At 42.7% G+C, this 27,230-nt stretch overlaps 1 protein-coding gene across 6 annotated transcripts in view; it reads right to left on the bottom strand.

Moving 5' to 3' along the window:
• Nucleotides 1-27,230, bottom strand: part of PNPLA7 (patatin like phospholipase domain containing 7) — a 414,014-nt gene that overhangs the window by 44,090 nt on the left and 342,694 nt on the right. For all 6 annotated transcript variants that reach the window (XM_038374480.2, XM_043499152.1, XM_043499151.1 and 3 more), the window contains 3 exons: nucleotides 15,630-15,746; nucleotides 11,270-11,339; nucleotides 2,966-3,082 (listed from right to left, as the gene is read on the bottom strand). In XM_038374480.2, coding sequence (XP_038230408.1) covers nucleotides 2,966-3,082; nucleotides 11,270-11,339; nucleotides 15,630-15,746 — 304 coding nt within the window. The remainder of the gene's footprint in view (nucleotides 1-2,965; nucleotides 3,083-11,269; nucleotides 11,340-15,629; nucleotides 15,747-27,230) is intronic.

The raw sequence follows: 27,230 nt of genomic DNA, 5'->3' as shown, positions 1-27,230 counted from the left end.
CCTGAGGATAGCTAATGTGACACCAATTTTTTAAAAAGGCTCCAGAGGCAATCACAGGCTGGCAAGCCTAACTTCAGTACCAGGCAAATTAGTTGAAACTATAGCAAAGAACAGAATTGTCAGACACATAGATGAACATGATTTGTTGGGAAAGAGTCAACATGGTTTTTGTAAAGGGAAATCATCCCTCACCAACCTACTAGAATTCTTTGTGGCGGTCAACAAGCATGTGGACAAGGGGGATACAGTTGATATAGTGTACTTAGGTTTTCAGAAAGCCTTTGACAAGGTCTCTTACCAAAGGCTCTTAAGCAAAGTAAGCAGTCATGGGATAAGAGTGAAGGTCCCTCACGGATCAGTAACTGGTTAAACGACAGGAAACAAAGGGTAGGAATAAATGGTCTGTTCTCAGAATGGAGAAAGGTAAACAGTGGTGTCCCCCAGGGGTCTGTACTGGGACCAGTACTTTTCAACTATGCCATACAGATCACAAATGAACTGGAAAAAGAGGTAAACAGTGAGGTGGCAAAATTTGCAGATAATACAAAACTACTCAAGAAAATTAAGTCCAAAGCAAACTGCAAAGAGTTACAAAGGGATCTTGCAAAACTGGGTGACTAGGCAATAAAATGGCAGATGAAATTCAATGTTGATAAATTCCAAGTAATGCACATTGGAAAATATAATCCCAACTATACATATAAAATGATGGAGTCTAAATTAGCTGTTACCACTCAAGAATGAGATCTTGGAGTCATTGTGGATAGTTCTCTGAAAACATCCACTCAATGTATAGCGGCAGTCAAAAAAGTGAACAGAATGTTGAGAATCATTAGGAAAGGGATAGATAATAAGACAGAAAATATCATATTGCCTCCATATAAATCTATGGTACGCCCACATCTTGAATACTGTGTGCAGATGTGGTCGCCCCATCTCAAAAAAGATGTATTGGAATTAGAAAAGGTTCAGAAAAGGGCAACAAAAATTATTTGGGGTATGGAACTGCTGCCATATGAGGAGAGATTAATAAAACTGGTACTTTTCAGCTGGGAAAAGAGATGACTAAGAGGGGATATGATAGAGATTGATAAAATCATGACAGGTGTGGAGAAAGTAAATAAGGAAGTGTTATTTACTCCTTCTCATAACACAAGAACTAGGGGTCACCAAATGAAATGAATAGGCAGCTGATTTAAAACAAACAAAAGGAAGTATTTCTTCACACAATATACAGTCAACCTGTGGAACTCTTTGCCAGAGGATGTTGTGAAGGCCAAGACTATATCGGGGTTCAAAAAAGAACTAGATACATTCATGGAGGATAGGTCCATCAAGGGTTATTAGCTAAGATGGGCAGGGATGGTGTCCCTAGCCTGTTTGCCAGAAGCTGGGAATTAGTGACAGGGAATTATCACTTGATGATTACCTGTTCTGTTCATTCTCTCTGGGACACCTGGCATTGGCCACTGTCAGAATACTGAGCTAGATGGACCTTTGGTCTGACCCAGTTTGGCCATATTTATGTTCTTATAACTGAGATTCCCAGAACGGCTATGCACTGTGACAGCTACAACTCTGTAGGGTCCTGCTTTGAGCAGGGGGTTGGACTAGATGACCTCCTGAGGTCCCTTCCAACCCTGATATTCTGTGATTCTATGATTTAATTCAAACCAGAACTGAACTCTCACTAGGTTATTGGACTGTACAATCCAATCCACCATCCATTGTTGAGCCAATCCTCAACATCATCTTCAGACACTGTGCAATCTCAGAATGTACAGATGGATAGCTGGGACAGGTGGAAAGATAGCTAGGTTAGGAATTCATATTTGTAGAGAGAGGCCCAAGCTGCAAATGGCAGATACAGTTTTCAAATTTGTGCGAGCATTTGTAGTTCTGCCCTTTTGGGAGATAAGGACCTTTTTGCAAAATTTGGATCTGGGTTTGAATTTTTAACACCGCCCCCCACCACCGCCCTCCCAGATTGGGCTGCTCAGATTCCAGGCCTTTTACTCAGGCTGTTCTCTAATTATTTGCACACAGCTCATGGGAAATGTACTATGAAAACAAATTTTCAAAGCACTGGATATTATGACAAAAACTCTGACCTCCTCTATTCCATAAACATTTCATAACACAACTAAAAAACCACACACACTGTTTAACATTCCTGGCTTCATTTGGTGTTTAACATTCCTGGCTTCATTCAGCTGTCTAATGAGAAAAACATTTTAATAGGATGATTTTGAGATTGATTTTCGATTTTAATGTTTCATTGAATTTAATAAAAAGGAGTACTTGTGACACCTTAGAGACTAACAAATTTATTGGAGCATAAGCTTTCGTGAGCTACAGCTAACTTCATCGGATGCATTCGATGAAGTGAGATAGCTCACAAAAGCTTATGCTCTAATAAATTTGTTAGTCTCTAAGGTGCCACAAGTACTCCTTTTCTTTTTGCTAATACAGACTAACATGGCTGCTACTCTGAAACCATTGAATTTAATGTTATATGAATTCTCCAGTTAAGATAGACATTGCTTTGAATCTTAGACACTAAAAGCAGTTAATATTTCACCATTGTTGCATATTTAGAATCAGTTCATATTTATGCTCTGTTCTTCCAACAGATTCAAGGAAAGAGATATATTTATAGTTTTATTCCTTCACCCCTCCCCAACCTTTTTTTAAAACTACACACTAGAATATGTTCTAATAATTAGCCTGACATATTTTTGACACGATTTGAAAGGAAACATTCCATCCCAAGAAGCCGTCTTGGAAAAGCCTGTATAACAACAAAGCAAAGGCCCTGTATCCAGAGGGCAATGCAGTTCTGCTAGCCTCCAAGAGATCAGAATGGAGTTGTTCTGGAAGGTAATCACACTGACATATGCCTGTGCAGATGGAGTTTTACCATCTGTCTTCTTGGCGAATTGCAAACAACTATCCACAAACATACCTGGAAGATTGTTGATATAACCTCCATCCATCAAGAGATGCCCATCCTTTGGATCACAGAGAGGGGGCATGTACCCAGACAACGACATGCTGGCACGGACATACCTCCAAAGAGAACCTACAGCAATAAGAGGGAAGACATTCTACTAACCCACTATGGCAGGACTGGGCAGGGGCGGCTTTCACAGTCATTATATGCAATTTTGTGACAGATAATATCCCAACAGTCGGATTGCAGAATGTTATTAAAGCACCTGAATGACTCCCAAATCATAATACAGGCTAGGAAAAGGGTTACTCAGTCTCCAACTCAGCAAAGCACTTAAGCTCATACTTAACTTTAACCATGATCTGAAGCACTTTCCTGTATCACAGCCTCCACCACCAAACATGAAAGAACAAGGTTTCTTCTGCGGACAAATGATGGGGAGGAATCACTAGCCTCAACTGTAGCTGAAGGCCATTAATCCCCAGGAAATGCCACATGTGGCAGAATCATTACCATTAGTAGGAGCTGAACACATGGGATACACATGTGACTCCCCCACACAAGTTTTACCCGTGTTTAGATTTTTAACAGGATACCAGAGACATCACTCTAAAGATGTGGGACTCACACCCTGCACTCTTCTTGCTAAAACTGCAAGAGCCTCTCTGCAGGATCCAGTTAGTCAGGATGCAGACCTGGCCTCCTCTGATTAACACAGCACCTTTGAGGAATCCATCCAGACTTGTGCCATCCACTCAGTAACTTCAGCTCCCTAATCAGAAAGTGTTACTCCTGCACCACCAATTTCTCACAGAACATCTCAGCATTTTAATTTTACTGTACTCTACTTGCTCTACTTTACACAGGTGCTTGAGCCCCATAATCGCATCTCCTGTCCAGTCCTGGGTGCTTCACAGAGGAGGCAATCTGCTCTTTCATTTCAGTTCTATACAGAGAGCGTTAGAGATTGGCCAAAACCAAAACCTCCCAAAACTTTGATGGTCCAGATCAAATGACACGCAAAGACAAACTACTCCAGGGTAAGATGTTCCAAAACAAAACTCAGAAAGCAATGATTAACCAAGCCCCAAATGACCCCACTTTGTCTATTTCAACAAAGCACAAGACCCGCAATAGAGCAGCCTGTGAGACTGCTGTCATACCACAAGTACACAAGGGAAGTGTTCTATACGTGGTGGCAATTGCTTTAAATTATCATGGAAAGGTAGCACTTGGGAAGCTGTTATGTGGTAGAAGAGGAAGCAAAACAACCATCTCTGAATCACCAAGTTAATGTATTAACTAGCTGACTGAACAGATTTATTTGTTCATACAAGAGACCCTTTCTCATCATTTAAAAAAAGAGTATGCAGCGGATGAGAGAACATGCAGAGACCCAGTTGGCTTGGATTCCTTTGGTAGGGTCACCCATACGGTTCTCATCCCCAGACACCAACACTTGGCTTTAAAGAGTAATAATTACTGTATATTATTTGTATTATGCCAGTGTGTAGGGACAACCAAAAATGGGGCCTCGTTGTGTGTATTAACTGAATCATGGATACTCCCTGCCTCAAAGAGATTACAATGTAAATAAGCCAGACAGGCAAAGAGTGGGATATACCACACAAACAGAGTGACAGTTTGCAAATGGCATGTGACAAGATTTTTAGTCTGTTTGTTTTGGGTGGGTTTTGTGGGGAGGGGACATTGAAGGGAGGGAAAATGAGGGGGCCAGAGCAGGAAGAGGAGAGGGTTTCATGGAGAGCTAGTGGAGAAAGGGTGAGGTGAAGAGACAGGGAGGGAGGGAGCAAACAGCCAGTCAGCATGGGGAAAACTTCTCTTGTCCTTCCCTGGAACTTTTCTTCGCCAACCCAACTCTTCTGTTACATTGGCTGTTACAATGATAGTCTCTGTACCTTTTGTTCTAGTACCACAAAGCTTTTACAAATGTTATTTCAGCCTCACAACCCACTGACGGTTGGGTAGGTAGATACCATTATACCATTTAGCAGCGAGGGAAATTGGGATCCAGAAAGGTTAAAGTGACTTGCCCACAGTCATAGTTTCAGACACTGGCAGAACCAGGACTAAATCCCAGGATTCCTGACTCCCTGTTCCTTATTATAAGCACTAAACTTCCACTTAAAGACAACAATGCCAGTACTGGGCAGGGATCGTTGGGATATTTCTGTACTGCTGGTTTCATGCATGTTATACTGGGCATTTTTGCCCAAACATTCTATCATATAAACTCCAAGTCCTTAAATGCATGTCTAGGTGCATAATGATCCCAAGCTGGGTCAGCACATGTGTTGAGCTGTGATTTGCCCCCTTACACCCATTTTGCACCGTGGAAGTAGTAAAGGTGCATCTATCAGGGCTAGATAGTCCTCCACTGCTATTCCCACGATTGCCTGTACAGGGAGTCCTTGGACTTACAACGCCCGACTTAAGTTTGGACGCCACTTACAACGCTTTTCAATTGACTGCCCATTTTGCACTTACAATGCTAGATTTGCATAAAGTTCGCTTGAAATCACGTCCTGGTTGCGTTATACTTGTATGGAGCTGGAAGGGGTTGCTTCTGATTGGCTTTGAAGCAGCAGGGTAGCTTGTTGCCAGGTAGGGTTGCTGCTTGTTTTTGATTGGCTCCCAGTCCTGGGCTCAGCCTTCTGAAAGCTTGAACAGTGATTGGTTAAGACTCAGCATGTGTGCCGTTCTCCCTGACTTTCTGAGCCTGCATTGCTGGCATTCTGAGCAGCATATGTGAGTTTTTATGTTTATTTGAATGGTTTTTACTAAATATAGTGTACAGTAAATACATTGATGTTGCAATATTAGTCATCTATAATTCATTGAGTACAAAAATCTGGGTTATTGTGGGGAAAATAGTGTACCAAGCCTTGGTTCAGGAACCAATCCCTCCTTCATACTATTGATTCAACAAGGACAAGTGCAGAGTCCTTCACTTAGGATGGAAGAATCCCATGCCCCGCTACAGACTAGGGACCGAATGGGTAGGCGGCAGTTCTGCAGAGAAGGACCTAGGGGTCACAGTGGATGAGAAGCTGGATATGAGTCAACAGTATGCCTTTGTTGCCAAGAAGGCCAATGTCATTTTGGGTTGTATAAGTAGGGGCATTGCCAACAGAACGAGGGACGTGATCGTTCCCCTCTATTCGACATTGGTGAGGCCTCATTTGGAGTACTGTGTCCAGTTTTGGGCCCCACACTACAAGAAGGATGTGGAAAAATTGGAAAGCATCCAGCGAAGGGCAACAAAAATGATTAGGGGACTGGAACACATGACTTCTGAGGAGAGGCTGAGGGAACTGGGATTGTTTAATCTGTGGAAGAGAAGAACGAGGGGGGATTTGATAGCTGCTTTCAACTACCTGAAAGGGGGTTCCAAAGAGGATGGATCTAGACTGTTCTCAGTGGTAGCAGATGATAGAACAAGGAGTAATGGTCTCAAGATGCAGTGGGGGAGGTTTAGGTTGGATATTAGGAAAACATTTTTCACTAGGAGGGTGGTGAAGTACTGGAATGGTTACCTAGAGAGATGGTGGAATCTCCTTCCTTAGAGGTTTTTAAGGTCAGGCTTGACAAAGCCCTGGCTGGGATACTTTAGTTGGGGACTGGTCCTGCTTTGAGCAGAGGGTTGGACTAGATGACCTCCTGAGGTCCCTGATATTCTATGATTCCTATGGGAAAAGCAGTTTCGACTTACAACGTTTTGACTTAGAACGCAATTCTGAGGAACGAATTGTGTCGATAAGTCAGAGGACTCCCTGTACCTGTAGCTTCCAGCCCTTCTAGCAACTCACTTCCCACTCATCCTCTATACACCAAAGTCATCTGCCAGTTCATGTACCTTTGCTTGGTGTTTGGGGTTCTTCATTTTCCATGCAGCCTGCTCCAGTTTCTGAACAGCTCAGTCCAGCTCTGTTGAACAGCATCAAGGAGGCCCACCACCCAGCACGCTGCTAGCTGGCTGGAGGAGCACACCGGGGTCCTAGTTAATCTCTGGTGTAGATACACCAGGGATCATTATTCCAGCTGGAGCTCCAGAAATAGCCCCTTCTATGAGACCATTTTGAAGAAACTGGTGGAGGTGGGCACCCACCAGACTGGTGAGCAGTGCAGGAAGTGCATCAAGCACTTGAAGCAGTTGTACTACAAGGCGAAGGATGCAAATGGCAGGTTTGATAGGCACCCTCTACATGCCACTGCTATGAGGAGCTAGACTGGCTTCTTGCCACCCTGAGCACAGAGCCCACCGTCCTCCATGACATAATATTGACCAGGGGCAATCTTACATGTGATCCAGCCTGAATGCAAAGCAGGGAAAATTAAATTTAAACACACAAGTAGTGACTCTTTCAAACTACCTTTATAATTATTCCTGGCAAAACAATTAAAAGAGTACAGGCTTTGCAAGCATGAGCCCAAATCTTTGCAAATTCTGCTCTTTAATAACTCTGCCACATCAATGTAATCAGTGATGAGCTGCCAGAACCTGAAGAACTGGTTCCTTCAGTTGCTCCGAGCCTTCAGCAGCACTTCGACAGCATGTCCTTCAGTTGCTCCAGGTCTTCGGCAGCTCTGAAGGACCTGCTGCTGAAGTGCCGCAAAGGCTCGGAGCGAGTGAAGGACATGCTGCGAGGTGAGTAAAAATTCATAGGGGAGCCTCCCGAACTGAGAGCTCAGGCGGGATGGACAGGATGGTCCTGCAGGCCACATGTGGCCTGCGGGCCGGAGTTTGCCCACCTCTTTAACAGCCAGTTCTAAACCGGCTTCTAAATTTAACAACTGGTTCACACGAACCGGTGCGAACCAGCTCCAGCTCCCCACTGGATGTAATGATATAGATTTATACCTTGACTAGCAAAGCACTGTCCCAAACACCTTGCTAGGACTTCACCTCGCCCTCTCAGCCAAGCCCAAGTTTTTAAAACCTGGTTAATGAAATGCACATCTAATTCTTACCAGAATGTGTCTGTGGGCTGCCAACGTTAGCTGTAATGAAGGCATTCCAAAGTGATAAAATTGTAGCCTCGTGCTGATACAGAACATATAGTGAAGGACTCTTTCCTTTTTTAAACCATGACCAAAAAATACTCTTTCACTGCCTTGGCAGGCACTTCCACCTCAGATGGACCGAGCCCCCCAGCCAGGACTCTTGTCTATAGGACTGTCCATCACTAGGGTGTGATGAATATGGGAATTTTGACAATATATTTGTTATGCCTCTGCATGCCTCAGTTTCCCCTGGGCTTTGCACTGCTATACACTGAGTGTAAAGGGAAGGCACAAGGTGTTTGACTCACACAGCAGCCTGGTTGGAGACCAGAGACATTAACAAACTGAATAAAGTCTGCACATGTGACTGGAGGATGCAGATGAGACAATAGAAATCCCAATGGCTGGGACAGTCACACTTAGCAATAACAGCCAAGAGGACGGAGATTCCCTTCTCACCACACCCCTCTACAGAAGAGGCCCCAAGCTAGAGAATAAAGTGGAAAAGTTCTGTGGCTACGATAAGCAGGGATCCTAGTTTTCTGTGATAAAGAAAACTTCCTATAAAAAAAAACATAAAAATTTACATTTTTTCCACGATTAAAATGAAACGCTGAACTTTAGTTTCCTTAGCCACAATATATATAGGTATCAGTTGAACACAATATTTACAATTTAGAAGCAAGTTCAAAGACTACCATGGCCTTCAATTATTATAATAAAATAAAATTAGTAGAATTGCAATTTGTATTTCTTACATATATCAAATACGTCTGTCTGTATTCTGTATTTTCAGAAAACTGTTTTTTTAAATGCACAAAAAGTTAAGCGAAAATTGCTTTTATATTAACATTATTCACTGTCTGAGTTAGTTCGGGAGGCTGAAGTGAAATCTGAAATGCACAAAAACATGAACACCTATACACTGTTGGGTAACCTCTATACACCGGAGGCAGTTTATTGGAGTATGTTTAGCTACATAAATTTAAAGCACATTCAAAAATCAACCACAAGAGGGGGAGGTTGCACATATTGAATAAGCGACATTGGCACTTTCAGTAAAATGTAGTTAACAGCTAATATATGTTTTTATTTTTTCACAAAATGTAAAAACTAAAGATTTTCTGTAAAAAACGTACATTCCACTGTTTTCTGTGTCAAACGGATTTCTAGGCTCCCTAGTGATAAGAGCACAACAATAAAAATTGTTTACAAATTACAGGCCCCCATCACAGCATCACATCTCTTCATCCACATCCCCCTCTTTTCAAGGATGTGGGAAAACAAGGCAACCCTTACTTCCTTTTCCTGCCTGGACCCAGCCCCAGTGATGCCAGGTCTACTTTCTGGTTGCCTATGCCTGGCCTGCGAATCACTCCATGTGAAAACACTCGCTTTTATCCTCACAGATGTTGTGCAGAGTGCAGCAGGCCACAATAGAACAGAAGGCACTGGCCATATCATCACTCTCACACCAAGGGGTAAAGTTTAATTATATTAATGTTAAATTGGAGTTGCAATGTTCCCTCCACAAGCTCAGCTCTCAATAGTTAGCCCTTAGCACATCAGACTTCAAATCTTGCTGGTCAAACTGGGTGTAGAGAATTCTGCAACTAGAATCTTTCATTACTGGTTCTTCTGAGCTGGGTATGGATTTGTAACAGTGTTTCTTTTGTCTATCAGAGGTCAATGCTGGTAGGACGTTTGCTCTTCACTACTTTTGGTTATAGGTTTACTTGGGATCTCTAGATGGGGAAAAGCTTGGCTTTGGGATCTCGTCAAACTACTGAAGACTGAATAATGCTTGAGGTGTATGTGTTTGGGGGGTTTTCCCTCTATTTTTTTGATGCATGCACTGAATTCCAGAGACTGGTCTGAGCAGTTCTCAGGGTTTCCCCTATGCTTTAATATTCTGTTATTATTTTAAAACTTATTCCTGGAAAAAGGAATCTGTGTTCTCAAATGCCAAGCAGGATGTAGCTGGATGAACAAAACAGATACACTGGTGGGGGAGGAGGAAAGCAGAAAGATGTGCCAGCAGGAGCCAGCACTGATAAGTGGCTGCTTATTGATTTTACAATGTGTCTTCAAAACTGATATTTCAGAGATAGGCTGCTCTATAGTATTAAAGGCCTCTCCACAAACCACTCCACCAAGATAAGGCCGCTGGTGCTGAACAAAATTTGACCATAAGATCAATTTCCATTAATGTCAAATGGTAACTCATTACATCTCAATTAATAGGAAGCAATTCCTATGAGAGATTTTTGGCACTTGAAGAGCCCATTTATGATCCCCTAGAAGAGGAGACTGCAAGGGAATGATGAATGAGCGAACTAAAAGGGAAAGCTCCTGGCTTCCTCTTATCCCTTTGTTATTGCAAGTGTTTAGAAGGAAGACATGGTAATCAGATGGGTATGTTTTACTGAAAGAAAAACAGAAGTGATCAAAGCCACACGGTGCAATAGCTGGTAGAGCGCAAAACTTGTCACTATTTTATTTCAAAGAGAAAATCACCTGACCAGTATAGAAAATGAACACTGTGTTGGAAGTAGCGGCTAAATTCTAATCTATTGTCTTGGAACACTCCAGCTTGGTGTAGCATACTTGCAAGTTTGTCACTTCCCTACTAAGAGGCAAGTTCTCCAACAGCCCAGTTTAAAAGAAGCAGGGAGAACTCAGCCATATTTTTAAATGGTTTTGTGAAAAACCACAGAAAAGGACAATAATCAGGAGCCAAACAGAGGTGACTATACTGCATAAGCAAAAATAGTCAACAAACCAATGGGCCTGGTTTCTCATTTACACTAAGACCCTTTTACACTGCTCTGGCAATGTAAGACAGTCTTAAAGTTATAAAGATCCCTATATAGTGCCAAAGCAACAAAGGGGCCTTATTGTAAATAAGCATCTGACCCCATGTCTCTTCCTGGGGAGAACAGCTAGATTCATGAGGGCTTTTATTTAAATGCATGATTTTTATAATTAATTCTGATTTATGGGAGAGTTTTTGTATTCCATGCATGTTTTTATGAACACATTGGTGTCCATGAACTAATTTACACTCCATGCAGTGAATCATATTGCCTATTTCAATTCCTCCAGGTGCTATAGCTCCTTGTTATCTGTGTGCAACCATGGATCTGGTGTTCAGCAGGTAGCACTGAGAAGGAGGAAGGAAAAGTAAAGGGATGGAAAGGAATGAAACTATACAGAAAAGCTGGCATTCAAACATCACTGCAAGCTCAGAGACACCCCCCGCCCCACAGAAGACTATCTGGACACACTTACCATCTGTGTGGACTCTCATGGCTGACGCAGTAATGTCAGTTGTGATAGTGAAGTAAGGAATCCACAGATCCTGCAATACAGGAAGTGTCAGTTTTACAGTCATCAGTAACCCTGGGCATAAGCTGACAAGCAATTCTAACATAGGGACATACATGCATAAATGCCTGCACGCAGAGATGAAAACGCCAGCCCTGCGTGGGTGGCTAAAAATCTGGCTCTAAAGCAAACACTTTATGTATAACCAACTGGGATGAAAAGCCATGTTCTCTTTTCCTAACACTAATGAAATAATATTTTCAGGAAAATAAGAAGGTTTTTGAGATTCTCAATATACAGTACAGGGTATAGCAGATCCATAACGCATGTTTGTAAAAGTCTATATTTACTCCTTTGGGAGTTATGTTAACCTACAGGAGCACTCTTTACAGCAAAACCCATCTTACACAATTAAAGATGAGAAAATGTGGATGCCCAGAAGAAGTGAGTTTTTAAAGGGTAAGCAAAATTGTATTGGAAACTTTGGGGATGCTTTGAAATAATCCTTTAAGACAAGGGTTTGCCCAGTGGGAGTCCTCCTTAGTGCAAGTCTCATTGTTACTTTTAGGAGACATTGTCTCCTAAAAGACAATGTCTTTTAGGAGACATTCTTCTTTAGGAGACATTCATTTAGGACACATCCCTATGTATACTCATTTTTCAGTCTCAATAGCTTTACTGGCATGAGTAGTGAACAAGTGCTAGCAAAGTTAATTTGTCTCTCTCTCTAGGGCAGGTATAACAGTGATAATGGGGTAGCTGGGTTCTATAACTGTCCATTTTGCATCAGTGTCTATTTCTGAGGTGGTGACAGCTGTTGTCTTCACAAATAAGGTCAGCTCCCAGACTACTGCAGTGGGCAGCACAGCATGGGGAGGAGGTGATCAGCCCTCTGTGGAGAAAGAAGTGGTTCAGGACTATTTAGAAAAGCTGGACGAGCATAAGTCTATGGGACCAGATGCACTGCATCTGAGGGTGTTAAAGGAGGTGGTGGATGTGATTGCAGAGCCATTAGCCATTATCTTTGAAAACTCGTGGCGATCGGGGAGGTCCCAGACGACTGGAAAAAGGCTAATGTAGTGCCCATCTTTGAAAAAGGGAAGGAGGAGGATCTGGAGAACTACAGGCCAGTCAGCCTCACCTCAGTTCCTGGAAAAATCATGGAGCAGGTCCTCAATGAATCAATTCTGAAGCAGAGGAAAGTGATCAGGAACAGTCAGCATGGATTCACCAAGGGCAAGTCATGCCTTACTAACCTAATTGCCTTCTATGACAAGATAACTGGCTCTGTGGATGAGGGAAAAGCAGTGGATGTGTTATTCCTTGACTTTAGCAAAGCTTTTGACACGGTCTCCCACAGTATTCTTGCCAGCAAGTTAAAGAAGTATGGGCTGGATGAATGGACTATAAGGTGGATAGAAAGCTGGCTAGATCGTCAGGCTCAACTGGGAGTGAACAATGGCTCCATGTCTAGTTCTACAGAAAAGGACCTAGGGGTTACAGTGGACGAGAAGCTGGATATGAGTCAACAGTATGCCCTTGCTGCCAAGAAGCATTTTCGGCTGTATAAGTAGGGGCATTGCCAGCAGATTGAGGGACGTGATCATTCTCCTCTATTCGGCATTGGTGAGGCCTCTTAGCAGGACCAATTCCCAACTAAATCATCCCAGCCAGGGCTTTGTCAAGCCTGACCTTAAAAACCTCTAAGGAAGGAGATTCCACCACCTCCCTAGGTAACGCATTCCAGTGCTTCACCACCCTCCTAGTGAACATTTTTTTCCTAATATCTAACCTAAACCTCCCCCACTGCAACTTGAGACCATTACTCCTCGTTCTGTCATCTGCTACCACTGAGAACAGTCTAGATCCATCCTCTTTGGAACCCCCTTTCAGGCAGTTGAAAGCAGCTATCAAATCCCCCCTCATTCTTCTCTTCCACAGACTAAACAATCCCAGTTCCCTCAGCCTCTCCTCATAAGTCACGTGCTCCAGCCCCCTAATCATTTTTGTTGCCCTCTGATGGGCTCTTTCCAATTTTTCCACATCCTTCTTGTAGTGTGGGGCCCAAAACTGGACATAGTACTCCATATGAGGCCTCACCAATGCCGAATGGAGGGGAATGATCATGTCCCTCGATCTGCTGGCAATGCTCCTACTTATACAGCCCAAAATGCCGTTAGCCTTCTTGATGCAGTATGTTTTAAAAAAAGCTGTTTATTATACATAGTCTGATACCAAGAGGATTCCAAAGAGATTCACAGATTCCAAAGCCAGAAAAGACCATTGAGAACATCAAGTCTGGCCTCTTGTATAACACAGGTCATAGGACTTCCCTGAATTAATCCATGTTTGAACTAGAGCAGATTTTTTAGAAAATCATCCAGTCTTGATTTACAAATCACCACTGATGGAGAATCCACCACGACCCTTGCTAAGTTGTTCTAATGGTTAATTAACCTCATTTTTAAAACCTATGTCTTATTTCTAGTCTGAACTTGTCCAGCTTCAACTTCCAGCCATTGGACTGTGTTGTGCCTTTCTTTGCTAGATCTAAGAGCCTATTATCAAATTTTTGTTTCCTAGGTAGGTACGTATAGACTGTGATCAAGTCACCCTTAACCTATTTGTTAAGCTAAATAGATTGAGCTCCTTGAATCTATCACTATAAGGCAGGTTTTCCATTCTTTTAATCATTCTTGTGGCTCTTCTCTGAATCCTCTCCAGTATATCAACATCCTTCTTGAATTGTGGACACCAGAAGTGGACACTGTACTCCAGTAGCGGCTGCACCAGTGCCAAAAAACAGAGGTTATATGATGTCCCTACTCCTATTCGAGATTCCCATTTATACATCTAGGGATTGCATTAGCCCTGTGGCCAAGGCGTTGCACTGGAAGCTCATGTTCAGAGAACCATCTCTGACAAACACGCAGGCATATGGATTACAGTTGAGCAAAATGAGATACGACCCCAGAGCTAGACAAATGCTCCCCTGATTGGGATTGCTGGGAGAAGAGTTTTTAATCATGTGCTTTATGACAGTGACAGTGGAGGATGAGGTGACATTTCACATGTCAGTCGTTTCACAGGCATCTTACACAATGCCTAAAAATGACCAAAAAGGTCCTGATCTACAATACAGAGAGCAGAAACGGTTAACATTCAATATGTTCATTCTTAAAAAGTCAATGCACACTTTAAAATGTTCACTGCACTTTTTTAAGCTCTTTCTGTGGAGTGCACCCCAAAGGTTACACAAACTCTTCTTTCAAAAGAGTGACTAGTTTAAAAGCATTACCGACTGGATTAGCGAGACAATAATGAAAAACCATTTAGATTTGTAGTCAGGTGTACTCCCCACACCAACCCTGAGAGAGCTGAATTAGGCCAGGCAGGCCCAATCAGCCAATTAAGCAGCAAATGAGGGGGAATTAGGCTGGAGAGCCTTGATTAGAAAGGACACCCGAGAGAGATCAGCCAGGGGCTTCCATAAGGCCAGGAGGCTGGCAAAGGTGTAAGGGGCAGCAGGGAGGAAGTCTGTAGCCTCTCTCCCTGGAGTAAGGTAGAAGGAAGCGGGGAAGGAACCCCTGAGACCTACTAGGCCTTAGAGAGATCTGACTTGGAGACCTGAAGAAACACAGTAGGAAGTAGTTCAGGGGCTAGAGCAGTAAGGTGGGTGCCCTGCACTGGAACCCAAAGTAGAAGGCAGGCCTAAGTTCCCCTACCAACCACTGCAGAGCAGTACTGCCTGGGGCAGCGAAATAAAAGACTGCTTGAGTGACAGGGTCAAGGCCATGGGCATGAGGAGGACTGCCTAATGCACTTGAGCAGAAAGACTCTGAAGGACTCCCCACTGGTAGGAGAATTATAGTGTGACCTGGCTGGAGGGCTAAGTCACAAAGCAGCTGTGCTGCGAATCTGTGAATGGTAGGAGAGGTGCAGATGGTGAAGGAGACAGTAGGGGGTGCTGAACAGGGCAGAGCTAATCCCCAGAACATCAAAAGGAGGCACAACCCAGCAGTGAGTGACAAGGTCATGTGGCCCTGACTCAGGCTCTCAGCCAAGCAGGTTTAATTGGCAATCCAAACAGAAGTGATTAAACAGATATTTGACCTACCACATGGTAGGTCCAAATTCCATTAAAATGACTTTAAAGGTAAATCCTCCCTCCCAGTCTGGTGCAATGTTAAGTTAATTATTACAGCATGCTGTACATCAGGCCAGAATACCTAAACTATTATGAGCATACAAAAAACAGACCTTTCTATTACAGTCCAACAGGAGGAGAACATTTATTACACATGAAAGCAAACAAGCAAGTTACCTCAATCTGTTTGTCTTTGAAGATGTTGCTGATGCCATTGTTAAATGAAGCTCCAGAGAACATGGAGGTTATTGGATATGTCAAGTCTAACACAGTCTTAAACACTGAATTCATTTCCTAAAAGTAGGAAGAAAATATTTCAAAGGTGAGCTACATGGTGGAAACCCACTGAAATCTTATTCATCTGCATTTGGAGTGAGGTTCTGTTCCAACTTTAAAAGCAAAGATGAGCGAGCTACTCTGGTGAACACAATCATCAAAAGAACCAAAAACATAACAGCAAGGGTCACAAACAATATCCGCTTTGTTGGGTGTCATAGATTAAAATAACTTCAAAATCTGTATTTAGCTTCTATTAAGGATACAGAAAAATATGCATCTGCATTACTTAGTTTATACAAAAGTCCACGCTAAAGTAGCAAACTCTCTACAGCAGAAAAACATGGGCATTGCCATTAGGTAGACATTTCCCACCCAATCTATGTCTGGAGACTGTGGAGTATGGAAAGATTAGAGGACCTCAGCACTTCCCATCTTCTTTGTCTGTTTAAGCTTGATGCTAAAATGAGTAAGTTTTACTATACTGTATATGATCTGTCCTGTTGCTACAGAGAAATGACACTATAAAGCTAAAAGAAAAGGAGTACTTGTGGCACCTTAGAGACTAACAAATTTATTTGAGCATAAGCTTTTGTGAGCTTTCATGCATCCGATGAAGTGAGCTGTAGCTCACGAAAGCTTATGCTCAAATAAATTTATTAGTCTAAAAGGTGCCACAAGTACTCCTTTTCTTTTTGCGAATACAGACTAACTCGGCTGCTACTCAAACTATAAAGCTAGATTATCCTGACTGGGATGCACAGGGATATGGTATACGTGGCTGGAACAGGGGGCTGGGTATGAGGATTTCTGGCTCTATTCTTGGCTCTGCCACTTGCTCATTAGGCCATTTTTGGGCAAGTCTATAATCTCTTTGTGCCTCGGTGCAACACTTCTTCAATCCATATAATTCGACTTCAAAGGGGATATCATGCCTAATTAATTCATCTTTTAGAGCTTCCAGAGCCTCTCTATAGAAGGGTAAATAATTTTTATTCCTAAATCAATTAGCACATTCTTTATTTTTTTTCTTAAAAACCAGCACTTCGATACTATGATGATGGGCCCTCCAGAAAAAACATAACATAGGTTCATCTAGTGTATCTAGATAAATGAGTTTAGATTAGACAGGCAGGCAGACAGAAACTCTCAAATATCTTCAGTGTAACAGGCCCAAACAAGAATTAAGCTTTCATGGAATTTCTTTTAGTTTCAGATTTGCTAAATCTTTGTGCTAAACTAGGTTTCCTTTATTTAATTTACTAGTTTATTAATTTAATTTAAAAATCAGGAAGTCTCCAATCCATTAGCATAGCTACATTATCTGGGCTTGAGTGAAATACAGGACTACAGAAGCTTAATGTCTGAGTATATTATACCAAGTTAAATTAAAATTCAATGCAAGACATCTAAATATGCAAATGATATCTTCCTACTTACTGTGTCATTAAATAGCATTTTATTAGACAAAAATCTTTTTCCCTTTCCATGACTTAATAAATGGGGCTTAGGCAGGCAGGAACTGGGGCGGATTAATGCACCAACAAGGCCTCTACGGCTGCAGTCCATTAAATGATTTGTAATCAACATCTAGTTGCCTCTTCACTTTAGCAAGGGTTTAAGAAAGTGCAGAACTAGCCCACATCATGATTTCCATTTTCCTCTATTGATACACTACCTGCTCCGAGACAGTGTGACTGTTAAAACAAAAAGAAAAGGAGTACTTGTGGCACCTTAGAGATTAACAAATTTATTTGAGCATAAGCATTCGTGAGCTACACGATGAAGTGAGTTGTAGCTCACGAAAGCTTATGCTCAAATAAATTTGTTAGTCTCTAAGGTGCCACAAGTACTCCTTTTCTTTTTGCGAATAGAGACTAACACGGCTGCTTCTCTGAAACCTGTTAAAACAAAGCTCTATAAAAACAAGTCAGCTAAAAGCAGCTGGATAGGGAACCCCTAAAACAGCTGAAATGCCTTAGCAGAAGATAACAGAACTGTCAGCTTCACACCATTGCACACTTACGGCTTTGAGAGGGTGGAGAGAGTTTGCCAAACCTAATTATGAACATGCTGGTCATGGCTCCAGAGTTAATAGTGAGGTAAGTTTTAGACTTCAAGGAGGGATTCAACCTGTTATATGTGACAAATACAATGAATCCACCCAAAATTAAAGTACTTTTTTTTTAAAGTATAAAATTATTTTTGGGGATATACCAGAAAATCCATTAGTTTATGAGTTATAATTAAATTGTTAACTACAATCTTCAAGAAATTTAGTGCCCAGTGTCATACCTGTTTTTGTCCCTATTGGTCTTAACAATGCAGACTTCCCATAGAGTAAATACTCGCTGAAATCTTTTACATACAGTACCGTGGAAGAAATATTTTAGAATGAATGGTAATTAATTCTACTTCAAAAAACATATTCTTATTCTTTATAACTGAAAGTTTCTCCTTTAGCTGAACTGTCCTCTTCCAAAGTAGCTGACATGTCCTATTGCTCTTCATGGGGCTGAAGGTACAGGCTGCCCTTAGCAAAGATGGCTCACCGCCTGCCTTTACCTGCTCCTCCCTAATGCTCCTTTCTCTACTTTTCAAAAATAAAGAAGGCCAATATCGTCCCTAAAAGAAGCTTGGCTTCACTCCCAAGGCAGTGTGCGTTTGTAAAGAGGACATCTTAACTGTGTACAGCCTGTGGCCTCAGTCTCAATTGACAAGATATGGCAGCCATTCTGAAAGATGGCAATTCTTCATGAGTTCATCAGAGAGAAGATTTTATTGTTCACCCTCTGCTGAGGGATATATTTGCATTTTTAAAAACAAACAGACATGATCATTAATACTAAAACAGGTATTTTCAAAAACTATCTACTGCACCAGATCCAGTCAATGAGCAAAGGAAAACTAGGATTTGTGAGCAGGGGAATGTATGGGGTGGAGAAGTGAGAGGAAACTGCATGCAGGGTAACATGGAAGTCAGGAGAGAGGGGCACCACCGAAGCGCACACACCAGCTACTTTGTTTTTCTCTGGAGATGCAAAACTGCCATGAACTCATCTTAACTGGCCAGGACACTGGCAACCAGAGTGTCTGGGTGAATTTAACTGTATAAGCTAAAATTTTAAAAAATGGTCCAAAGTTAATATTATATATTTATATTCTCTTCAGGTTCTTGTTTAATGTTCACGTATAATACCTTAATAATTTGAAAAAACCCAACAAGCAAAGAAATTCTCAGGGGAAATCTATATTAAGATTGATTAAAGGTGGAGCATATGTGTCAATATTTTAGAATAAACTACATTGCATGGACATTGTAATTATTCCAAAACCAACCACTTTAAACCCAGGAAATAAGACTGAACTTCAAAGAAATCCAAATAGTTCAAGGTCTGAAAATGCATGGTTAGAGCATCCAAAACCTTAACAACATTGTAGAGGCATGGGGGGTGGGGGAAGGGGAAGAAGAAGACATATTTTTAAAAATAAGTAAGTTCCTCTGGAACTGTAAAAATTGAAACAGTTTCATTACAGGGGACAGTTAAGGTTGTTTGGGTGCCTTTGGTGCATTGCCAGACCATAGGCCTGTTTAGATTTATTTTAAATTCACCTTTAGCTCTATATTTCCTGGGTTTATAATGCTTATGTTGGCCCCTTACTGAAACTTAGTGGGTTGGTTTTTTTGTTGGCCCTCTCCCAGTACCAAAAGAAAGGAGAAGAGCTAAAGAAAAATGAGGCTCTTGAGTTGACAGTCCCCAAGGCCAATGGGGAGCAGCCAATGTTCCAGGTCAGCCTGATGGATAGGGTGGGCAAACCAATGAGAGAGTCAGGAGCCTGAGGCACATCCTCTGTGTCAGGTGGAGCTGCCTGAGCCAGGATAGGGCAGAGCTAAGGGGAGAGCAGCAGACTGAGCTGAGCTGGAGGCAGAGCAGCAGCAGCCAGCATCAAAGGGGCCAGAGAAGCAGCCCAGAAGGCAGATGGGGCTAGAGCCAGAGCTGGGCTGGAGGCAGGGCAGCAGCACTGAGCCAGAAGAGGCAGAGCTGGGGAGCTGGAGCAGCCTGGAGCTGGGGAAGCACAGACCATTTGTGCCTATAGTGAGTAAGGGCTGAGCTACAGTGGGGAGCAGCAGGGCCAGAGGCTAGATGGAGGAAGCCAGACATGCCACAAGTAACACTACTGTAGAGTGCGGCAAGGAGCTGGGGAGAGTGAAGTGGGACCTTGAGCAGAGGGCCGAGTGGAAGGAGACATTGCCAGACAAGAGGGCCTTGAAGGCTGGTCGAGATGGGGGAGGGAGGAGGGAAGACGACGTGAAGCCAACGGGGGGAGGGGCCTGTACTGGGGAGAAGGGTCCCTGGCACCTAGCGCCTGAGGCCACCGCCAGAGCAGGCGTCTGACCCACAATATCACCCCAGTGCAGCCAGGACCTGAGAGGGAGGCCTAGGACAGGTGAGGAACAGACTGAACTTTCCTTACATCCCAGAGATGGCTCTTTGTGGTGTTCCCTGTGCCCATAAGGGAAGATTCTTTATTTCCTTTACCCTTTTCCATTTTATACTTATTTTTCTTACAGTTGCTATTTAATAAATTATATTTGGTTTGAACTTAATGTAGTGCTCACTAGGCCAGGGAAGTAGAAGAGAGCACCCTGGAGTGGGGACACCCTAACCCCTGTCTAAGTGATCATGGCAAGACTGGGGGTTCAGCCTCTCAGGAATCCTGGGCCCAGCCTTGTTGGGGTTCTGAGGACTCTGCTGCACAGGAGAGTGGAAGGGAGCCCTCGAGGTCAGGCAGGGCTCTGGGTAAAGAGGGTGGGAGCGGGGACTCAGATTCTTTCTCTAGCCAATTCCATTGGGATACCGTAGGAGCCAGGAAAGCTCCCCACAATGGCGGGACCATTGCCCCGCTTACACTTGGGTTGGGGATGGTTACAACATCTGGGTAAGGCATTTTATCCTAACTGACAGACAAGACTTCTCCGCCCTAACTCCATATTACTGTATTGTCTGTGACTATTAAATAGCAATGTTTTCATGTTTGCTTTTTAAAGGCTTCCACAAAAAACATGTTCATACTTCAATGTTCCCTTCTAGTGTGGGGACCCAAACACACCAGCACTTGGCTAGTGCATGGGAATCAAAGCAAGCTCACTTGAACTGAACTCACAAAAGCTTATGCTCAAATAAATTTGTTAGTCTCTAAGGTGCCACAAGTACTCCTTTTCTTTTTTGAACTGAACTATAAAGGAGAAACTGATCAGCCTGCTTTCCTTGTCCAAATGGAGTAGAAACCCTGGGAAGATACAGTGAATAAAACCCCCACAATTGCTTAAAAAGATTTTTTTTAATGCAATTTAAAATTAATGAGCTGTGCTAATGGCAGTAAATCGCACCAGAGAGTTCTTCAGCAGGCTGCTGATGCACTCCTTATGTCTACAGACAGGAGGCTAAAGCACACCTGAAATGTGTGTGCCCTGCTGCCGGTATTTTAAACTGCAGAATTATTTATCATTTGTTTACATGCAGCCTGTTATGGATCAGGGACTATTTAAAAACTCTGCAGTTCACCTTAAACATTCCTTGGCTTGTGCTATGACCGTGTTAGATTTGAAGCTAACAAAAGAGCACTCAATCATGTCTGACTACCAACTTCTGCAAAAAGAAAAGGAGTACCTGTGGCACCTTACAGACTAACAAATTTATTAGAGCATAAGCTTTCGTGAGCTACAGCTCACTTCATCCAACATTTTTATGGCTGACTTAGAACAACGCTTCCTCAGCTCTCGTCCCCTAATGCCCCTACCCTACTTGCGCTACATTGATGACATCTTCATCATCTGGACCCATGGAAAAGAAGCTCTTGAGGAATTCCACCATGATTTCAACAATTTCCATCCCACCATCAACCTCAGCCTGGACCAGTCCACACAAGAGATCCACTTCCTGTCACTACGGTGCTAATAAGCGATGGTTACATAAACACCACCCTATATCGGAAACCTACTGACCGCTATTCCTACCTACATGCCTCTAGCTTTCATCCAGATCATACCACTCGATCCATTGTCTACAGCCAAGCGCTACGATATAACCGCATTTGCTCCAACCCCTCAGACAGAGACAAACACCTACAAGATCTCTATCATGCATTCCTACAACTACAATACCCACCTGCTGAAGTGAAGAAACAGATTGACAGAGCCAGAAGAGTACCCAGAAGTCACCTACTACAGGACAGGCCCAACAAAGAAAACAACAGAACGCCACTAGCCATCGCCTTCAGCCCCCAACTAAAACCTCTCCAACGCATCATCAAGGATCTACAACCTATCCTGAAGGACGACCCATCACTCTCACAGATCTTGGGAGACAGGCCAGTCCTTGCTTACAGACAGCCCCCCAACCTGAAGCAAATACTCACCAGCAACCACACACCACACAACAGAACCACTAACCCAGGAACCTATCCTTCCAACAAAGCCCGTTGCCAACTCTGTCCACATATCTATTCAGGGGATACCATCATAGGGCCTAATCACATCAGCCACACTATCAGAGGCTCGTTCACCTGCGCATCTACCAATGTGATATATGCCATCATGTGCCAGCAATGCCCCTCTGCCATGTACATTGGCCAAACTGGACAGTCTCTACGTAAAAGAATGAATGGACACAAATCAGACGTCAAGAATTATAACATTCAAAAACCAGTTGGAGAACACTTCAATCTCTCTGGTCACTCGATCACAGACCTAAGAGTGGCTATACTTCAACAAAAAAGCTTCAAAAACAGACTCCAATGAGAGACTGCTGAATTGGAATTAATTTGCAAACTGGATACAATTAACTTAGGCTTGAATAGAGACTGGGAATGGATGAGTCATTACACAAAGTAAAACTATTTCCCCATGGTATTTCTCCCTCCCCCCCACCCCCCACTGTTCCTCTGATATTCTTGTTAACTGCTGGAATTAGCCTACCTTGCTTGTCACCATGAAAGGTTTTCCTCCTTTCCCCCCCCTGCTGCTGGTGATGGCTTATCTTAAGTGATCACTCTCCTTACAGTGTGTATGATAAACCCATTGTTTCATGTTCTCTGTGTGTGTATATAAATCTCTCCTTTGCTTTTTCCACCAAATGCATCCGATGAAGTGAGCTGTAGCTCACGAAAGCTTATGCTCTAATAAATTTGTTAGTCTCTAAGGTGCCACAGGTACTCCTTTTCTTTTTGCGAATACAGACTAACATGGCTGCTACTCTGATACCAACTTCTGCTATCTCTCAGCTGTATGTGCTGTCACTCACTGGGACCTCTCACAGGGAAGTTTTCCCACCTCCTTAAAGTAGAATGAGCTCTCTTTTCCTTTAGTATCCTTGCCTGGTGTTCATGCCAATGCCTTTGGCAATGCCTGCATTCTCTTCTTAGGTTTGTGTTTGTTTACATTGTTTTGTACTTGTATGTGTTGTTATACATGAAGTTTGGCATATGAACAACAACAACAAAAAAACCCCAACAGTGTAGGATGTGAAGTGATTTGTAAAGTGCAGTACCTAATAGCTAATTATTCTCTACTTCCTAATGAGAGCTGTATGCCTCCCACAATGAAAACACCACATGTGGCCCTCAACTTGTGGACATCACACTGCAATCCTCACTCAGTGTTCTTCCCCAGAAGGCTATGTCACGTTCACAGCACCCTCCGACTCACTTTCATCTGCCCTATGTCCCGCAATGGGACTCTGGATTTAGACCCAGTCCTGATATTGCAGTGTTGCCCTCAGAGGATGGCTTCCTTTGTCCTGCAAAACAACATTTGGGCTGTGATGCCAGGCTGCAGAGACCCAGCATGGGAGCCAGAGAGTGGCTAATACCCTCAGTGTCCTGGCTAACAACTCCCTTTTCATCAAAACCTGTTTGCATGTATGAGGCTGTGTGCATGGCTCTGTGGAGCATGTGCCCAGTCACTGCTCTTCCAACCTCCAATTCCTTAAGATAGGAAAAATTTTAGCCACCTAATATAGGAACTACATAAAATCAAAATATTTTCTATAGTAAGAACTGTAAGTGGATCATATATACTTTGATATAATATTAATGTGGATTCATTATCAGCTTTAAAAAATATATGGAAAACTGTAACTTGCTAAGTACAACAGAATCAATGGAGTAGAGTACATAATTGATATGCTCTGTGAGTTTCACACCCCATCTGCAGCATAACAAATGAAAGCCATTATTTATTGGCTGCTCCATTATATCCAGAGATCCCATCAAATTAAACTGTGTGCCCCCCCTCAAGCACACTAGCAAAGAGATGCCAATTTCTAAAAATACCTAAAAGCTTTTTTGTCCTGCAGCCATTTCTCATTTGGGCTGGTGGCACAGAAACCAGTTGAAGTTATTTAATACATCACAATAGAGAATGTAAATAATAAGTTCCCTATAGGCTACTAAAGCCAGAACATGTGGTTCTAAACAACCATAACCTTCAACAGCCACAGCTAATGGGAACTAGGGCAGCAGAGAAAAAAAGAATGTTTCCACAGAACAGGGGCTTTCTAGCCTTTATGTATAAGGTTTATTTTGTAAAAATCTACTCCCAGACTGTTCTCCTTTAGCAACACACTGATCTTCCCATTGACTGGTTCTTGAATATCTGGCCTCTTTGCTGCCTCTGAGCCAGCCCAGTGGAGAAGTTTTCATGGAGACTCGTGGGGAGGGCAGAAGGGATCTTGCAGCTTTTGGACCCTGGAATTTTGAGGGTGTCTGGTGTTTGGCTGAGTCTCTGTAACAGACTCAGATTAGGCCCTCTGTGGAGAGTAAGGGATTTCATGAACTCCCTAACAACTCTGAGCTCCTGACACTAGGAACAGTGTTAGTGGGTAATGAAGTAAGCCACATCAAAGCCTTGGTCTCAAAGACAGCTACTGTAATTTGTGATGTGATGGGGAAGTATGTGGAAAAGCCATTCCTGGAAGAGTCACACTCCCATAATCTTAAAAAGTTCGCCACTTTGTGTTTCCACTGCTTTGTGTGGCACAGAAAATAATTCTGCTGGATCCAGTCCCACAGCATGCCACCCGCAGCAAAGAGGCCATCACACAGAGCTGTCTGTTCTTATCTTGCCACATTCTGACATCTCCCTAAATAATTAAGCAACTCCTGTTTTGCATGTGGAATGGTGTGTGCTTGTCAGAATGGTTATAAAAATCCCAAGCAGCTCTTCAAAGCACTCTTCAATAATAAGATGAAATCAGTATTTCTGAGGATAATATTACCTAGTTTTTATTTGTACATTGCAGGGATAAGGCAGTCTGGATAGAAAGTGGGGCCACTCCACACTGGATTAACAGAACAGCACCTACACTAGGAATGAGCCGCGTGACAACATATGCTCTGTGTATCAATACAATTAGACTAAAATCTGCATGTATAATTTAAAAGTCTATCCCATCTGGATGATAAATAACATTTGACAGATACAGCTCTCTTCATCTCAAAGGCTTGCAAAGAAAGGGCTTTTCAGACTGTGAGGATAATTGTCCCTCCATGACAATTCAGTTCTCTTGGAGGTGCAACCCACCAGCCATTCTTATGGTAGACTTGTGTGCACTGGAGGAGACTAGCACACTCCCTCCCAACCCTTTAAGAGACGTGGGAAGGCTGATCTATTGTTACTAAATTAAGTTTATTTCTATAAAGTTACTGAGTGCCAGTTTAATTGTGAGGCCTCTGCAGCCACTCAAGTGTAGTGAGCCAGCACCTGCAACCACTGGGAAGCCCAGAATCTCTGCTTTCAAAAGGCACCAAGCTCGAGCTACCATTCCAAGAGGCTGCAGAGCTGTAAGAGTTACAGGAAGTTAGTTAAAGCTGTTTTAATCCACAAAACCTTCATGATCTCTCTTAAATCCCTCCATAGGGTCCCAGAATAACACCCCTGCAGTCTAGTAATGGTGCTGTGAAGCCAAGACCGCTGCAGTGATCGTGGCGTGTTGGGAAATGGGTGCAGAGTTAGAGTTGGGAGGGCAGGGAACAAGTGAACTTCAGGGGAGAGTGGGATGGAAGGGCGGACGTGAGATTGCTATGGTAGCAAAGATAAGCACAAAATGTGGGGAAGTTTGTGGGCTTTGTTATATGGACACTCCCCTTAAAGTGACTGTGTGTGTATTTAGTAAAGGTGGGAACCCACAATCTAGGGGTTTATTCAAATTAACGTCTGTCAGTCCATCCAATTTTAGAAGTGTACCTGGCTGGGTGGGAGGAACCATAAGAAGATATAGCCTTAGGCAGGGAGCTTGACACATCCTTGCTGCACATGAATAATATCCCAGGACTAAAACCTACAGCATGGATCGTTATTTGTGCAACTGTGACTTTGGCTAGGAAAGTAGCCAAACGTACATTCACACAGTGTAGGGCTGGGGTACATGCAGAAGCAAAGGGTGTCTATTTCAACCCTGCAGTCCTTGGGAACTCACACAGACCCAACCTACCACTATGGTAGTGGAAATTTAACAGTCCCTCTCTGGAAGCCTAGGGCCTTGCGTGTTACAACGCTATCATAATATCCCAGGACTAAAACCTACAGCATAGATCGTTATTTGTGCAACTGTGACTTTGGCTAGGAAAGTAGTCAAACCCACAGGTGACTACAGTTGCGAAGCTACCTGCAAAAGGCAATGTTAGAATAGATCTGCAAGATGCCAGTTGCAGATTTCTCTGTCTCGCACTTTAAGTCTCACAAGATATAAGAGGACTATTAGTTTCAATCCAGCTTGGAAACTTCATCAGGTCACTTTCCTTTCATTAGAAAAACCAAATTGGAAACAATTTTTATATAAAAACTAGAAATAAAATAAATACATTAAATCACTTTATAAATGGCAGATCCCAGATGTAACCAATGCTAACTTTTACCATCAGACATCTAGAACCAGCACTGCTTGATGCTAGGGCAGTTTTGTGCATGTGTTTTGGTGTTTTTAATTCCCCAAACAAATTATAAATTGTTATTTAAACAGTCAGCACACAGCTAAGTGTAGCTAAAAAACCCAGAGTTTCGTATATTTAAAAAAATAATCAACATTTTCCTCCCTAATGAAATACCTGATCCCTGGAACATTGGGGCTACATCTTTCATCAGACATTTGGTTCTTAGTTAGTTTAGAGAAGAATTACCTCAGTCAATCACTTCTACTTAAAAGCTGACAGCATGTGAAAGTGAAAGAGAGAAAGTTATATGGTCAGACTTGGAAAGAAAACAAACTCCGGCACATATAAAGACAAGAAACAGTTATAAACACCAGCTAACACTTGTGCAAAGATGTACATTCACACTGAGAGTAGGGCTGGGGTACATGCAGAAGCAAAGGGTGTCTATTTCAGCCCTTCAGTCCTTAGGAACTCACACAGACCCGACCTACCAGTATGGTAGTAGAAACTTAACAGTCCCTCTCTGGCAGCCAAGGGCCTTGTGTGTTACAAAGCTATCATTGTGCAGGT

The sequence above is a fragment of the Dermochelys coriacea genome, chromosome 16 (genome assembly GCF_009764565.3).
Source record: "Dermochelys coriacea isolate rDerCor1 chromosome 16, rDerCor1.pri.v4, whole genome shotgun sequence".
NCBI lineage: Eukaryota > Metazoa > Chordata > Testudines > Dermochelyidae > Dermochelys > Dermochelys coriacea.
Note: the sequence above shows the minus strand (reverse complement) of the source record. Positions and strands in the feature narration are given on the sequence as shown.